Source organism: Halichoerus grypus, chromosome 10, assembly GCF_964656455.1.
Source record: "Halichoerus grypus chromosome 10, mHalGry1.hap1.1, whole genome shotgun sequence".
Taxonomy (NCBI): Eukaryota; Metazoa; Chordata; class Mammalia; order Carnivora; family Phocidae; genus Halichoerus; species Halichoerus grypus.
In genome coordinates, this window is record NC_135721.1 from 57,957,171 (window position 1) to 57,972,453 (window position 15,283).

Below are 15,283 nucleotides of genomic sequence, written 5' to 3' on the forward strand. Positions count from 1 at the left end.
GGGCCTTCCCTGTGCCAACATGTTCTTCATTTATCTTTGTTCACTTTTTAAAAGATTTTATCATTTATTTATTTATTTATTTATTTGAGGCTGGAAAGGGGCCGTGGGGGAGGTAGAGGGACAAGCAGACTCCTCGCTGAGCACAGAGGCCGATGCAGGGCTCGATCTCACGACCCTGAGATCATGATCTGAGCTGAAATCAAAAGTTGGATGCCTAACCGACTGAGCCACCCAGTTGCCCCATCTTTGCTCACTTTTTGATGCAGGGGGCAGAAGGGGGACCGCAGCACGGTGCGGGTGATTATGAAGATGTGCATGCACATAGGGCTGGGGCCAGGACTGAGGGCAGGGAGCTGGACATGTGGGAGGACTGGGGCTGAATGGCAGAGGGGATGGTTCATAAGGAAACCACAGGCTGAAAACACAGAAATAGCCTTCGGGAGCCAGTTTCAGACTTCCAGTTTCCAGCTCCTGGGTTCTTTGCTCTTACAGCAACTGTCAGCCCACTGACCTGGCTACCCAGGCCAAATGCCCAGGACCTGGACCCCAGGTCTTCACAGTGAGAGGACAGTGGAGGTGAAAACCAACGGTGCTGAGTGTGGTGACAAGCACTGGACTAGGAGTGGTCTTGGGGTCTCTTCCTAGCTCACCCAGAGCGTCTATTCCAATCCCTTCACCTGTCAGACTCCAGTCCACTCACTGGATGCCAAAGGAGGGCGGGCTCAGAGATTTTCCATCTGAATCACCCAGAGAAATTGTGAAAATAGATCTCAGGCCCATCCCAGAGATGGGGTACAGGGGGCCTGGAAGTAGACTCAGGGACATGCCTTGTAACAAGCACCTCCAAGGAACTCTGGGCCATTCTCAGCCCTGGGCCCCACTTCAACTACGAGTGCACTTGGTCACCTCTGGGTTCTGTGACAGCATTTCCCTGAGCAAGCCAGTTTCCTTGGGCCAACTAGAGAGGAGGCCACATTTTCCAGGTGCTCCCTACCTGTTAGTGTAGGATAGGCCAGCAGAAGAGGCTGGGCTTCTCCCACTGACCAGGCAGGGTGGCCAAGCAGGCCACCTGCCTCCAGGGAACCAGCACCTGCGGTCAAGCTTGGGGGAGCTGAAGTGGCAGAACCTCCAGATGAGGGCACACTCTGCTGTTTCTTCAGGTGTCAGAGGTCATGCTCACCTCCATCTCCCCCCTTCTCTGGCCACGTCAAATCCCAGCCAGACCAAAGCTCATTTGAACATATTTGTATACCAGAGAGCAGAGTTCAGGGCCTGAATCCTGAATGCACTTTGTGTTTTCCCAGACTCCAGGAAATCAACAAATTGAGGAGACCTATAGGTCTACAGGAGTCCGAGGGGCTAGCCAGAGACCCCAGGACCCAGTTCCTTTGTGGGAAATCACATACTCACCAATGGATAGCTTTGAATCTCAGTCTGCCCTCAAAGCTCCATCTTTCAAGGGCTTCTTCCTCGATAAAGCTGTCTGCACACCCCCAGCCATAATTACCTGCTTCCTCTTCTACAACTTGGCTAGTCATTTTAGTGCCCATCTCCAACACCAGCTGGAAGTCGGGACTGTCCCATTTTTTCCCCCAGAGAGCTTTAGCAGGTGTTTAGCAAATTGAAAATAGAATTGAATGAGGCAGGGATGCCTGGGTGGCTCAGTCGATTAAGTGTCTGACTCTTGGTTTCAGCTCAGGTCATGATCTCATGGGTGGTGAGATAGGGCCCTGCACTCAGCAGGGAGATTTTCTCCCTCTGTCCCTTCCCCCACTTGTTTGAGCTCTCTATCTCTAAGCTAAATCTTTTAAAAAAATAATAAAATAGAGAAAGACGCACAAAGTCACACAATTGCACACACAGCTTATAATTATGTTAGAAGAATGACCTAAGAATAAGGGAGTGTCCTTTGACTCTAAGGACTCATTTCTCCCACAAAAGACAGAGACAATTAAGAACCTTGATGTAGCAGTGCTGGTGGAAGGCAAAACCTAGTCACATCTGGGTGTGACGTGGCCCCCAGCAGCGAGGGAGGCTTCAGGACACAGAGTTCTGCAAGCTAGTGGTAGTGCCTAGAGTCAGTGAGACTGGAGAGGGGTAGCTGCAGCCCATATGGAAAAGGCTGATCAAAAAAAATAATAAATAAAAATAAAAAAATCTAGTACTGAAAAATGTTTATGGCAAGACGACATTTTTAAAATAATGTTACAGTGACATTGGAGCTGACTGTGAACATTCTCTTTTCCCCTCTGGTTAGGAGTTTATGCAGACCACATGAAAATTCAATTAAGCAGTACAGTTTGTTTTGTAGGTTTGTTAGGGTGTAAAGCAGTTCTGGCATTGTTTGTGGAAATGAAGTGTTAGCCCTGGTTGACTGCTTACAGAAGTCCCTCGTTGTGACAGGGCTGGAAAATGAACTCAATGAGAATGTTTTTATTCCACATAGTGACTTGGTCAAGAGAACTAGTCAGGAAGCAGAAACATGGGCACCTCCTGAATGCCACGTGTCTATGACCCAAGGGCAATCGGCAGGATAAGGCTTCTAAATTCTGAGTAACTTACCTTCAACCAATGGGAACAACAAGGAAGTTCCCAAAGCCCCTGAAGCCCAAAGTGATACAGATTTCAGTGATATACAATAAGGGGCTGCTGCGGGGTCATGCCGAGGCCCTGCCTCTCCACAGCTGTAGATGTCCTAAAGAGCCAGTGTGCCCTAGCTCCCATCCCCCAACACACAGATAGGTCATTATTCACAAAAACCACCCACTGACTCCCAACCATACCTGGGGCATCCTCCCTACTGTCACATCTGATTGAGACCTCTCTCATGAGGGAAACAAAGCTTCAACTAGCTCACAATTTTCAATCAGAAATTCTACAGGGCTTCAAAGTTACATCCCTAGATATTCATCTGAGAGAAGTGAAGTTGTATAAAGTTGTACCTGAATGTTCATAGCAGCTTTATTCATAACAGGTTGTGCATTTTCCTTAAAAACTAAGGTTGTTTACTTCAAAACCAGAACTTAGTTTCTCCTCAAACTCTCTGCAGGATTCCATGTTGGCAGTGTCTGAAGATGCCTCTTGAAAGGGACTCTTTGGGTCAGCGATCATGCTCACAAATATTCCAGGAGCCCTAACAGCACCATCCTGGACCCAAGTTTGCTGCAGACATGAGCATGTTGACCAGCAGTTGGAAAAACCTCTCCAAAAGGCCCAACTTATCCTGGGTTCTCTACTCTAAACATCTTCTGGCCTTAGTCTCACTATCCAAGTGTTCATCATCTGTGCCAGGCTGCTGAGGGCCACATGGCTGGCTTAGCAGCAGCACACACATTACCTCTTGATCTTTATGACGTGTCAAGACAGGAGGTTAGGTTATACCCATTTTGCAGATGAGGAAACCAATCCCCACAGAGGTGAAGTCACTTGCCCAAGGCCACACAGCTGGTCCATCTTGGGCTGGGACTGAACCCAGGTGCTCTGGTTCCTGCAATAACTGAGGTTGCCCCCTCATGAGCAGGGTGAACTACTGGAGATGGAGGATCTCTGAGCTGCACCAAAGCATGATGGTCTTATCCCATGCGGGCCTACCCTGCTGCATATTGCTCCACCAGCTTGGCCAGGCTATATTTCCTATCCTACAATGTGTGCTCACCAGGCCTCCATACACATAATTAACTTCACCTATCAGCCGGCCTGGATGCCCTCCTGGGATGCCCAGACCAAGAGATGGGGTTTTAAAAGCCTTGGGTTCTAACCTTAGCATCTTACAAGTACTAACTGATTCCTCACAATAGCCCTATGCAGTAAGTTCTGTTAGCATCCCCATTTAACAGAGGAGAACAGAGACAGAAAGGTGTGAGGAAATTTCCCCAGCCTCTCACACTAGCAAGCGCCGAAGTCAGATCTAACATCCAGGTCTTTTTCTGACACAAGATCTGGGCTCTAATCTGTCTTCGAAGAGGTTAGAGAAATAAGCCAGAGGGAAAATGCTGGTGCAAGAAATGAAGGTCTTAGCTCCTTAGCAGTGGCAAAGCCCTGATCAGCCGGAGGCTGCTGGGGAGCAAGCCCTCAGGTAAGGCCACAAATAAATGGGAGAGAAGCCAATAAGATTAAGGCCTTAATCACAAGCTTGGCTCAGAGCCTAGCAGCAAAAGCTTACAGCAGCCTCCTACTGCGCCCCGGGGCTAAGAAGTTCCCACGGGGCTAGCTCAGCCCTGGGCATCCCGGCAGCCCATCCACACCCCCACCTATCTCATTAAAACCACAATGAGCTACCACTTCGCAGCCCAGAGGACAGCTACAGCAGAAGAGACAGGCAATAAGAGATGGCAGCTCTGCCACCTGGAACCCTCGGGACTTCGGAACCACACTTGCCCGGAATCTGACGTGCTCGGTGAGAAATCTAACAGCCCGGAGCTAGCTATCAGGACGTCCTTCTCGGAGCTTTCGGGGCACACTGACGCCTCGGACCCTCCTGCCTTTGTTCCCCGCGGCACCACCACACCCAGGCGCACACCCTCCCTTCCCCCAGCCTCCAGGCAGGGGCGCCCTTCCTCCGGGCCCAGGTGGGGAGGAAGCCCCTTCCTTCGCAGCCCTCCCGCCGGCCACTCACTGGCTGCCACGCCCCAAAACGGTTCTCTGCCTTCTCTAGGCTTAGAAGCCAGGCGGGCCAGCGACACAGAGGGCCGTGCGGTTCAGACGGGGACGCAGCGACGCGAACAGAACCGAAGGTGGTTGGAAGAAACGCCGAGGGGCGCGGAGTCCCATCTCTCGGCGTCGGCAGCCTGGCGACCGTTTGCGCGGGGGATGCTGCCCCCTGCTGGCCGCACGCGAGGACGCAGCGCGGCTGCCGCCCTGACTGTGCCGGCGACCTGGGAGGGGGCTGAGCTGTCCGGCTGGCCACAGCCCCACCCCCACCCCCGGAGGGCTAGGGGACGGGGCGGTGGGGTGGGGGGAGACCTGGGCATCAGAAGCCCCGAGTTCGAATTCTGTCCCCCACACCCTCTAGTAGCAGTGCTGGCTGCCTCAGCCCTTCTCAGCTCTAAAATGCTGTCAACTCTTCAAAAGTTCGAGAAGGAGATGAGTAAGAAGAAAAAAGCAAGAGGTCTGTCATAGCAGTAGCTCTGATATCCCTCCAGGGCCTACCTGCGCTTCCAAAGGCTTCCCTGGTCAGGTTTTCCTCGGGAGCCGCCAACTCCAGGGCATGCGCCTGTGAAGCAGTGGTGGTTACTGACTGGGGGGCTGAATACCGGCCCCTAAAGATATCCAGGCCCTAATCCTTGGAACCTGTGAATGTTACTTTAAATGGCAAAAGGGATTTTGCAAGTGTGATTAAATTAAGGGGGTTGAGATGGGGAGATAATCCTGGATTATTCAGGTGAGTCTTAAATGTAATCACAAGCGTCCTTACAAGAGGGAGAGAGAGATTTTTACTACAGGAGAGAAAGAAAACGGTATTACAAAGGAACAGGGGGGAGGGAGGGGATTTAAAAGGCTACTGCTTACTTTGAAGATGGGTAAGGGGCCAGAGGCCAAAGAATGCAGCTCTAAAAACTGGAAAAGGCAAGTAAATGGATGCTCCCCTGGAGGCTCTATTGATACCTTGATTTTGACCCGGTGAAATTGATTTCAGACTTCTGATTTCCAGAACTGTAAGAGAATAAATGTGTGTTGTTTTAAACCATGAGGTTTGTAATAATTGGTTACAGCGGCTGTCAGAAACTAGCACATGGCCTTCTACTCTCAACTCTTGTGTTAGGCAGTTGAGATCAGGCAGTTAAAAAAACAAAGACCCCTACTCTACCCCTGGGGAAATTTATAATCTCCCTTTCTTGGGATTTTAAGAAGCAACGGCCAAAGAGACATTTCACCACAGAAAAGAAATGAATGACTAAAAAGCACATGAAAAGATGCTCTATCCGTAGCATTAGGAAGGGCAGGAATCGTTAAAACCACAAGGAGATACCACTTCACACCCACTAGGGTGGCGATAATAGAAGACACTAACAAGCTTTGGCAAGGATGTGGGAAAACTGGAATCCTCATACAGTGATGGTGGGATGGCAAAATGGTGTGACCACTTCGGAAAATAATTGGGCAGATTTTTTAAAAGTTAAACAAAAATTACCATATGACCCAGTAATTTCACTCCCAGGAATCTATCCAAGATAAGTGAACATTTATGGGGTGCCTAGGTGGCTCAGTCGCTTCCACTCAACATCCAACTCTTGGTTTCTGCTCAGGTCATGATCTCCTGGTCATGAGATCGAGCCCCGTATTGGGCTCATGTTGGGCATGGAACCTGCCTAAGATTCTCTCTCTCTCCCTCTCTCTGCAACCCCACCCTGCTCCTGTGTGCTCTCCCTCTCTTAGAGAAAAAAAAAAAAAAAAGGTGGGGCACCTGGGTGGCTCAGCTAGGTAAGGGGCTGCCTTCGGCTCGGGTCATGATCCCAGGGTCCTGGGATCGAGCCCCGCATTGGGCTCCCTGCTCAGCAGGGAGCCTGCTTCTCCCTCTGCCTCTGCCTGATCTGCCTACTTGTGCTCTCTGTCAAATAAATAAATAAATAAAATCTTTAAAAAAAAGGTAAGTGAACATTCATGTCCAAAGACATGTATGCAAATGTTCACAGCTGCATTATTCATAATAGCCAAAACCTGTAAATGACTCACATGTTCACCAGCAGTGAATGAAAATGTGGTAAATACAATGAAATATTATTCAGCAATAAAAAGGTAGATTACTGACCTGCTACAATATGGATGAACCTCAAAAACATTATACTAAGTGAAAGCAGACACAAAAGACCACAAATTATACAATTCCATTTATATGAAATCTCAAGAGGTAAACCCACAGAACTGGAAAGGTTAGTGGTTGCTTGGGACTGAAGGTGGAAAGGGAGAATGACTACAATATATGCAGAAGGGATCTTTTTGGGGCGACGAGAGTGTTGTAAAATTGGATTGTGATGACGGTTGCATAGCTCAGTTATAACAGGTGAATTTTAGAGTTTGTAAATTATACCTCAGTAAAACTTACTAAAAAAGAAGGTGCAGCCCCAAGTACATAGGTTGATGTGGGTTCACACCTCTTAGGAGTATTTGCATTTTAAAAGGGGCTCATAAAAAAAAGATTTCAAACCGTAGAGTGTGACAGAAGGCCAAGCAACAGCGGCCAGCACTCCTTCGGGTCATCCTAGTCGGCAGGGTCCTGCTCCACCAGCCCGCGCCCCGGCTGTACTGGTGCCCTCCTTTACACTCTGGGGCAGAATGAGAACAAAGCCGCATACTTTCATCTCCCACCTTGGCTGGGGCCCCGCGTGGAAGCCGGTATCTGCCTTACGTAGCCCCATTCATGCAACAGTACCCCGGCTCTCATGCCTCAACTTTCTACAAGGCAGGCCTAGGACCTGCTGCAGCCCACCCCCATAGCCAGGTAAGTCCAGCTGGAGCAGTGGAGACCTTCCTCCTCTCAGAAGGGCCCCGCACCTCATCCTGCCCATCTCCTCCTGAGCTCCATGCAGCTAACAAGCCAAAGCAAGTGTAGTGAGGGCAGGAACCATATTTAAGACTTCTTGCATCCTCTCCAATGTCTCCCCCACAAAATGCCAAGTATAGACAAAAGAGCTGAGGAATGTACAATATAATGACTTATAAGTAATATATTTTTGTCATTCAGATGACCAAAATACATCTCTCAGGTGTATTTGGTCTTCATCCACAGTTCCTAAAAATGCTTCAGGGACATAAAGGTAAAATGGGAGTCTTGTTATTAATGAGGTAACTTTCAGACCCCACCCCAGGGCAGGGGTCAGTTGGTTGCCAGGAGGATGAACGATGTGATTAGGGAGTTAGAACTATCCATCCTACCTCCCATCCCCACTCTCCCCACCACCCCCCGGGAGGGAAAAGGGGCTAGAGGTTGAATCAGCCAAAGCCCAATGACCTCGTCAATTATGATGGTGTGATGGAGCCTCTATAAAAATCTAAGGGGACAGCTTTTGGTCCTTTTTGGAGAGCTTCCACACTTGGGAAACCAGAATGCTCCCACATGCCACCAAGCCAGACCCCAAGCCCCATGAGGACAGAAGCTCCTTTGTTCAGGGCCTGGCCCTATGTAACTCTTCATCTGGCTGTTGATTTGTATTCTTTATCACATCTTTAATAAACTGGCAAATGTAAATAAGACATTTCCCTGAGTTCTGTGAGCAGGTCTAGCAAATCAATCAAACCAAGAAGGAGGTCACTGGAACCTCCAATCTGTAGCCAGTTGGTCAGAAGAACAGGTCACATCCTGGGGTGTGGGGGACAGTCTGTAGGACTGAACCTATGGAATCTGATGGCATCTCCAGATAGGTAGTGTCAGAATTCACCCAATTCTCTGATACCCTAGGGTGCCTAAGAATTGCTTTGTGTTGTGTATGGGGAACTCCAGCATCGGAATTAGGTCTGGAAACCTTTTTTTTTTTTTTTTTTTAGATTTTATTTATTTATTTGACAGAAAGAGAGAGAGAGAGAGAGCACAGGCAGGGGGAGGAGAAAAGGGAGAGGGACAAGCAGACTCCTCGCTGAGCAGGGAGCCCGATGCAGGGCCCGATCCCAGGACCCCGGGATCATGACCTGAGCCGAAGGCAGATGCTTAACCGACTGAGCCACCTAGGTGCTCCGTGGTCTGGGAGCCTTTAAAACAAATGGTGACCACCTCATTTTTTAAAAGATTAAGAGCCAAACACTAGTGGTAGATTTAAAAAAGATAATCCACAAAGTTGTATTTCTTTTAATATACAAAAGAGTTTCTTTTTATTTGAGGTCAAGCTATAGGGCTCCAATAACCACCTGGCACATGTGGTGGTCGAAACAGAACAGAAGGCAGAATGTCTCCATAACAATAAATTCCTAATCCAATAAAATACAACCAAGTATGAAGGAAAAAGAATCAAGAATTCTTACCCTCTACTTTTAGGGGAGTTTCTCCCTAAAGAGGGAGAAAAGTGCTGAGGTTGAGTTTTCTAGACCATGTTAACAGTTCCCTAGTCTGTCCATTGATAAACTCATTCAACTTTGTAAGTTGGTACCATGAGCTTCCTGCTCCGCTGGACGCCTCCTGTGGACCACACTCATCAGCTGAAGCGTCTGCGTCATCAGAAGTCTACCTCAGCCCTTGGCTGGGATTATAGGCTGAGTCCTGAGGCAAGACCCTCCCCCACCACCACCACACACATGCCTTCTCCCCAGGGAGAGTCAGGAACCCCAACACAGCGGGATCATAGAGAACAGAAGTGACAGGCAGGATCAGATTCAAGGCAATTCTTCCTAAATTCACAAGTGTGTGATTTGATGGCACAGTGAGGTTTTAACTCCAAAGGACAATTCTCCTCCCACCCTCCTTTCTAGAGGTAGCAGCTACCCCAGAGCTTCTCTGATTGCTCCACCCACACCTGCACTTCCCTGTTTTGAGGAACATTCTTGCCTTGAGCACCATCTGGAACCTTGGCATGGGACTTAGGCTGGGAGGGGTTGAAGGGAAGGTGTCTGCAGAGGTCCATCAGGTCAAAAGCAGGTGCTATAGGCAGGCACTCCTGTGGTGCCACATTATGACCCAGAGAATTTTCCTTCTTAATGTAGGTTCTAGTCAAGAGCCACATGAGGCCAATAGCCAACATGAGCAAGACTGCAGTGAACACAGCAACTCCAGCCAGCAGGTCCAGGTAATTTAAGGATAACTCAACTTCTGAAATACAAAGAAACATTTTTTTTAAAAAAGAGAACCAAATGACAGGCTTATATTCCATTACCAAAGGGACTCTCAAAAGCACCTTCAGAGATTTATATACTCTTATCCCCTATCCCTAGCATATTGCCTGGCACATTAGTAGGTACTTATTTTTTGAGAGAATAAACAAATGAACTGACTGCTAATATTTTATCAAAGCCAAAGCCAGACTTGGAACAAAATGAACGACCCTGATAATGTAAAGACTTGTTACCAACTCTGGCTGTATAGCTCCCTCAAGAACCCCCATTCGTACACACGGAGTTAACTTCGAAAAATGTCCCACATCCTTTTGCAATGTGGATTCTAAATTGCCTATGAGCTAATGACTAAAAGTCTTCCATCTTGGGTATATCAGAAATTAATTTTGTCTATTTTTAAAAAGACAGAAACCATTAGGGGCGCCTGGGTGGCTCAGTCGTTAAGCGTCTGCCTTCAGCTCAGGTCATTGTCCCAGGGTCCTGGGATCGAGCCCCGCATCAGGCTCCCTGCTCGGCGGGAAGCCTGCTTCTCCCTCTCCCACTCCCCCTGCTTGTGTTCCCTCTCTCGCTGTGTCTCTCTCTGTCAAATAAATAAATAAAATCTTAAAAAAATTTAAAAAAAGAAACCGTTAAATTTGAGACCATTCACCAAGCACAAGAGCCAGTTGTATTCCAAAATGTATTCTATCATCATGTAACTTACTATAGATCCAAAGAACTATAACTAGTTTGCATACCATCTAGAAACTATCTTTAGAGCAAAATCCACAGACGCAAGATTTCTGAAACTTCAAGATGGCTGCCTCACAGAACTTATTTCAACTTAACTCTTGTCACTGCAGGTAACGGACTGAATGTTTATGTCCTCTCCAAATTCATATATTGACATCCTAACCCTCTAGGTGATGGTATTAGGAGGTGGAAATTTTGGGAGGTGATTAGGTCATGAGGGTTGAGCTCTCATGAATGGGATTAGTATCCTTATAAAAGAGGCCCAAGGGACACCCTTGCCCCCTTCTACTGTGTGAAAACAGAGCAAGAAGGCCATTTAAGAACCAGGAAGCAGATTCTCACCAGACACCGAATTTGTTGGAGCCTTGATCTTGGACTTCCAGCCTCCAGAACAATTTCTGTTGTCTATAAGCCACCCAGTCTATAGTATTCTGTAAGAGCAGACCAAATGGACTAAGACATTGTCTTATCTGGACACTTGGAGGGTGCAGGAAGTGAAAAAACATGGAAAAATTACATATTGTCGGTCACAAGTAGATTCCTAGTCATAAGATATTCAGTTAATACATACTGAGCCTGTATTTTGTGCCCAACTCAATCTTCCTTTGAAATATAAAAACTAAGAAACACACACCCATAAAAACCCAAAGAACTATGCAAACAGCATTGCAAGGTCTCCCACCTGCTCTCAGAGTCCAATAGCATCTTTGCTGGAATTTCAACATCTAATATTCAAAGAGCTAGACAAAACCTTTGGTGTCTAGTTGAACCCTTTGTTTCATAGGGGTGTTCAAGACATGAGCACCAAGGTCACACAGCAAGATGAGAAAGAGAAATCTTGTCTATTGATCTGACTGTGGTGGCACCAGGTAGTTTATATTATTTCACAGGTAACTGTACCAGTGAATTACCATCACCAGCAATAATTCCTTTAAAAAGCTAAGGGCATCAGCTAGTTCATTATCAACTGCTCTATGCCAAACCTGCTCAGAAGAAGCTCACTCAAACCCATGCAAATCCCTGCCCAGTTTCATCTTTGGTAATAAAACGTCTAAAAACAAGGGCATGACAGACAGAGCCTTGGGGAAACAACCAGATGTTCAAGGTAAATTCTACACACCTACTTTGATCAGAGTCAGGAATGGCATCCTTATGGAAGTGCTCCGAAGCTAAAGTTTGCAAAAGAAAAATCAGCGCAATGAAGATTCTTATAGGAAATGGTTTTATACCGTGTTCGAAGTTCTAGAACAGTTTCTGGACTTTGTCTCCTTCCGGGAATGTTTGCTTTGGTGTTGGTGACTGGAGGCATCAGATTGAGAGCTCGACCCTGACCTGAGGATGGTACAGATCTCAGGAGATCCCCGCAGCTCATAGGCACACAAACGAGAGGGCATCTGGGCATCCAATGCCTTTGTGAGGAGTGTGCACACACAGCATGTCAGGCTGCGTGGGGTATGGTCTTCATACTCCTTTTGGCAGCGACATTAGTAAGAGCCAAATCTGTTCACACATTCTGCTCCATTATCACAGAACTCCAGGCCAATTTCACACTCGTTCACATCTAAAAATAGAAGAATAGACTACTCTGGTTAGTCTCACTCTCTGGTCCCTTCTGCTGTACTATCCTCCAGACTATTCCAAAGACTCATCTTCTGCCTTTTCCCACTCTTGCCGGTCTCATGCTGTTCCTTGAACACATCAGGCACAGCCCTGCCTCGGGGCCTCAACACCATCTGGAGGCCTCCTCACCCTGCTGGCTAGCAGCATGGCTCTCTCTCAGGTGTCTTCTCAACAAGGCTTTCCCTTACCACCTTTTAACTACTATAATGACCGCATTTCCCAATAGAACATACCAACTTATCAACTAATCTACTCTATATCCTGGCTAGGGTGTAAAGCCCACTGGGAAGGAATTAGTCTTTTAGGTTCACTATTGAACCCCGAGTACCTAGGACAATGCCTGATCCATAGTGGGAGTGTAATAAAATAGGACATAAATAGATGAACTAATAGCCAACACTTCCTTGGACTGGGAGGCAAGCATAAATTTTCCATGATGAAGACTGAGAAGGGGCCTGATCTCCATGGGAAATGACATGGACTAGCACCAGGGGACTTTTCCTATTTACTCAATCCTGGCTGAATCATGCCTAATCTTCCAAGCATAGTAAATACCGACTGCCACCAGCAGCCAAGAGATCCACACATACCTTCAAGAAAGGGGCCTCTTTCCTCCACCTTATGGGTTCCTAGAGCATCCTTGATGAGGGTCCTTAGCTGGTAAGACAGAGAATCAGGCACACTCACTGCTTGAGATCTTAAGTGTAACCAGAAAATGTATATGATGTTCACAGCATCTTTTCTAGGAATGTTTTGGAAGGGAAGAAAAGAAAACACAATCCAGATATTGTGGTAGAGAAATATTAGTTTTTGAAGAGAGTACGATTAGACAATTTAGTTACAAAACTGTATCATAGATGGTCGAATTCATTAATTTAGTTTCTTATCCAAATTCTGGTCTTTTCTATGAAGTAACAAGTCTTAGTTCTTGTCTGTATAAAATTTTCTCTCTTGGGATGCCTGGGTGGCTCAGTCGGTTAAGCATCTGCCTTCAGCTTGGGTCATGATCTCAGGGTCCTGGGATAGAGCCCCACGTTGGGCTCTCTGCTCGGCAGGGAGTCTGCCTATCCCTCTGCATCTGCTTCTCCCTCTCCCTCTGCCTCTCCCCCAGCTCACGCTCTCTTGTGCTCTAACAAATAAATAAAATCTTAAAAAAAAAAAAAAGTTTCTCTCTCACATGAAAATTTAGCCTGAGGAGGTGGTTTTTAATCACATTCTTCTTAGGATGTTAGCTGCTCTAGTTTGTTGTAATTTGCCAAATTGTTCTCCATTTACAAGGCAAGGGAAAGTTGTGTCAACTTTATTTCAGGTATGTGGACTATATATAAATGAATTAGGCTTCCCCACCCAAAAAATGGAACAACCACATATTAACACATCTTGAATAAACAACTAAACCTCCAGAACATGTACTTTTCCATTCCAGTCAGCCCACCCTCATCATTTTGGGATTAATAGTAGTCCTTTTCTCCTAAGATCTGTAAGCAAAAGCAGAGATCGTACGAGACCACCTTTGCTCTTATTACAGCTGGTCAACATTCAACACATTCCTACCAACTGATTATGGAGGCTGCCTTCAGCCCCAAAACACAGGGAGTGTTATCCCCACTCCAAAAAAAGGAAAAAAGGTCTGGCGCACCACAGCCCTAGGTAGATAGCTGTTGCTTATCTTTTTTTTTTTTTTTTTTTAAGATTTTATTTATTTGTTTGACAGAGACACAGCAAGAGAGGGAACACAAGCAGGGGGAGTGGGAGAGGGAGAAGCAGGCTTCCCGCTGAGCAGGGAGCCTGATGCGGGGCTCAATCCCAGGACCCTGGGATCATGACATGAGCCGAAGGCAGACAATTAATGACTAAGCCACCCAGGCGCCCCTGTTGCTTATCTCTAATGGAGTGTCTTTTTCTGAATAAATTTTAAGAACAGAAGTTAAATGAAGGATGAGCACTGGGTGTTATACGCAACTAATGAATCATTGAACGCTACATCAAAAACTAATGATGTGGGGCGCCTGGGTGGCTCAGTCGTTAAGCGTCTGCCTTCGGCTCAGGTCATGATCCCGGGGTCCTGGGATGGAGCCCCGCATCGGGCTCCCTGCTCAGCGGGAAGCCTGCTTCTCCCTCTCCCACTCCCCCTGCTTGCGTTCCCTCTCTCGCTGTGTCTCTCTGTGTCAAATAAATAAATAAAATCTTAAAAAAAAAAAAGTAATGATGTACCATATGGTGGCTAACTGAACATTATAAATAAATAAATAAACAAACAGAAGTTAAAGGCCACTAGTTCCAGAAAAGAACTGCTAACTGACAATTATCATTAAAGTCAAGTCTTCCTGAAAAAGGAGAGAAACTTATTATCTTATTTTCCTACTCTTTGTCTATCTGTAGCATTTGCCACAGATCTCCTTCTTTTCGAAAGAAAAAGGAAAACCCACAATGCTACGTAGCCCACACACATAGCCTATTTCCACATGGAGTTATGCTATATGCATACAGGTTCGTATATTTTCAGAAATTTGTATTGTCATAGTCTTTTAATGGCTAGAAAGGAGTCAAGTAGAGGGTACCATAATTTATTTGATCTTGTTCATTACTCATATTTCTAACTTTTATTATAATAATCCTGTGATAAATATAATGGTATATGAGTTGTCCAAGTTCTCTTTCTGGGATTTCTAGAAGTGGGATATGTGGGCCTGAGACCCATTTGTTTTGAGCTCTTGATATGTCTGTTACCCTGTTTTCCGGAAGGTGCATGATAATTTATAGCCCTCTAAGCAATGTCTCATAACCATTAATACTTGCTAGACTATACTACATGCCATGAACTGTTCTAAGCTCTTTGTATTAACTCATTTAATATTCATATCAATCTTACGAAGTTAAGTACTGTTATTCCTATTTTATAGAAGAGGAAACTGAGGCACAGAAATTATGCCAAATCTTTTTACAGGAAGAAAATTAGTTTGAGGAAGAATCCTATTGTCAACTTAGGGTGAACATTGAGGGGAAGCAGAGTTACCGCAATTACTGATGCTTGTTAACAGCCTAAGATTGTATCCATCTGAACTCTGAGGACACCAGGAGTGTGGGATGGGTGCTCCTTTGTACCATTTAAGTAGCTATGGTCCTTCCCTTGAACAGCGCAACAACCAGTTCAGAGATCCTGCAATAATGCAAA

General features: G+C 46.3%; 1 protein-coding gene and 1 long non-coding RNA gene across 2 annotated transcripts in view; one reads left to right on the forward strand and one right to left on the reverse strand.

Annotated features, from left to right (window-relative positions):
- Positions 1-3,049: 3,049 nt before the first annotated feature.
- LOC144379225 (uncharacterized) lies at positions 3,050-5,683 on the forward strand. Its single transcript, XR_013441774.1, has 2 exons — positions 3,050-4,396; positions 4,655-5,683. It is a non-coding gene; the product is annotated as an uncharacterized LOC144379225 (long non-coding RNA).
- A 3,081-nt stretch (positions 5,684-8,764) lies between these two features.
- LOC144379224 (uncharacterized) overlaps positions 8,765-15,283 on the reverse strand; it is a 104,892-nt gene continuing 98,373 nt past the window's right edge. The window contains exon 4 of the mRNA XM_078056499.1: positions 8,765-9,733. Coding sequence (XP_077912625.1) covers positions 9,393-9,733 — 341 coding nt within the window. The 3' untranslated portion in view covers positions 8,765-9,392. The remainder of the gene's footprint in view (positions 9,734-15,283) is intronic.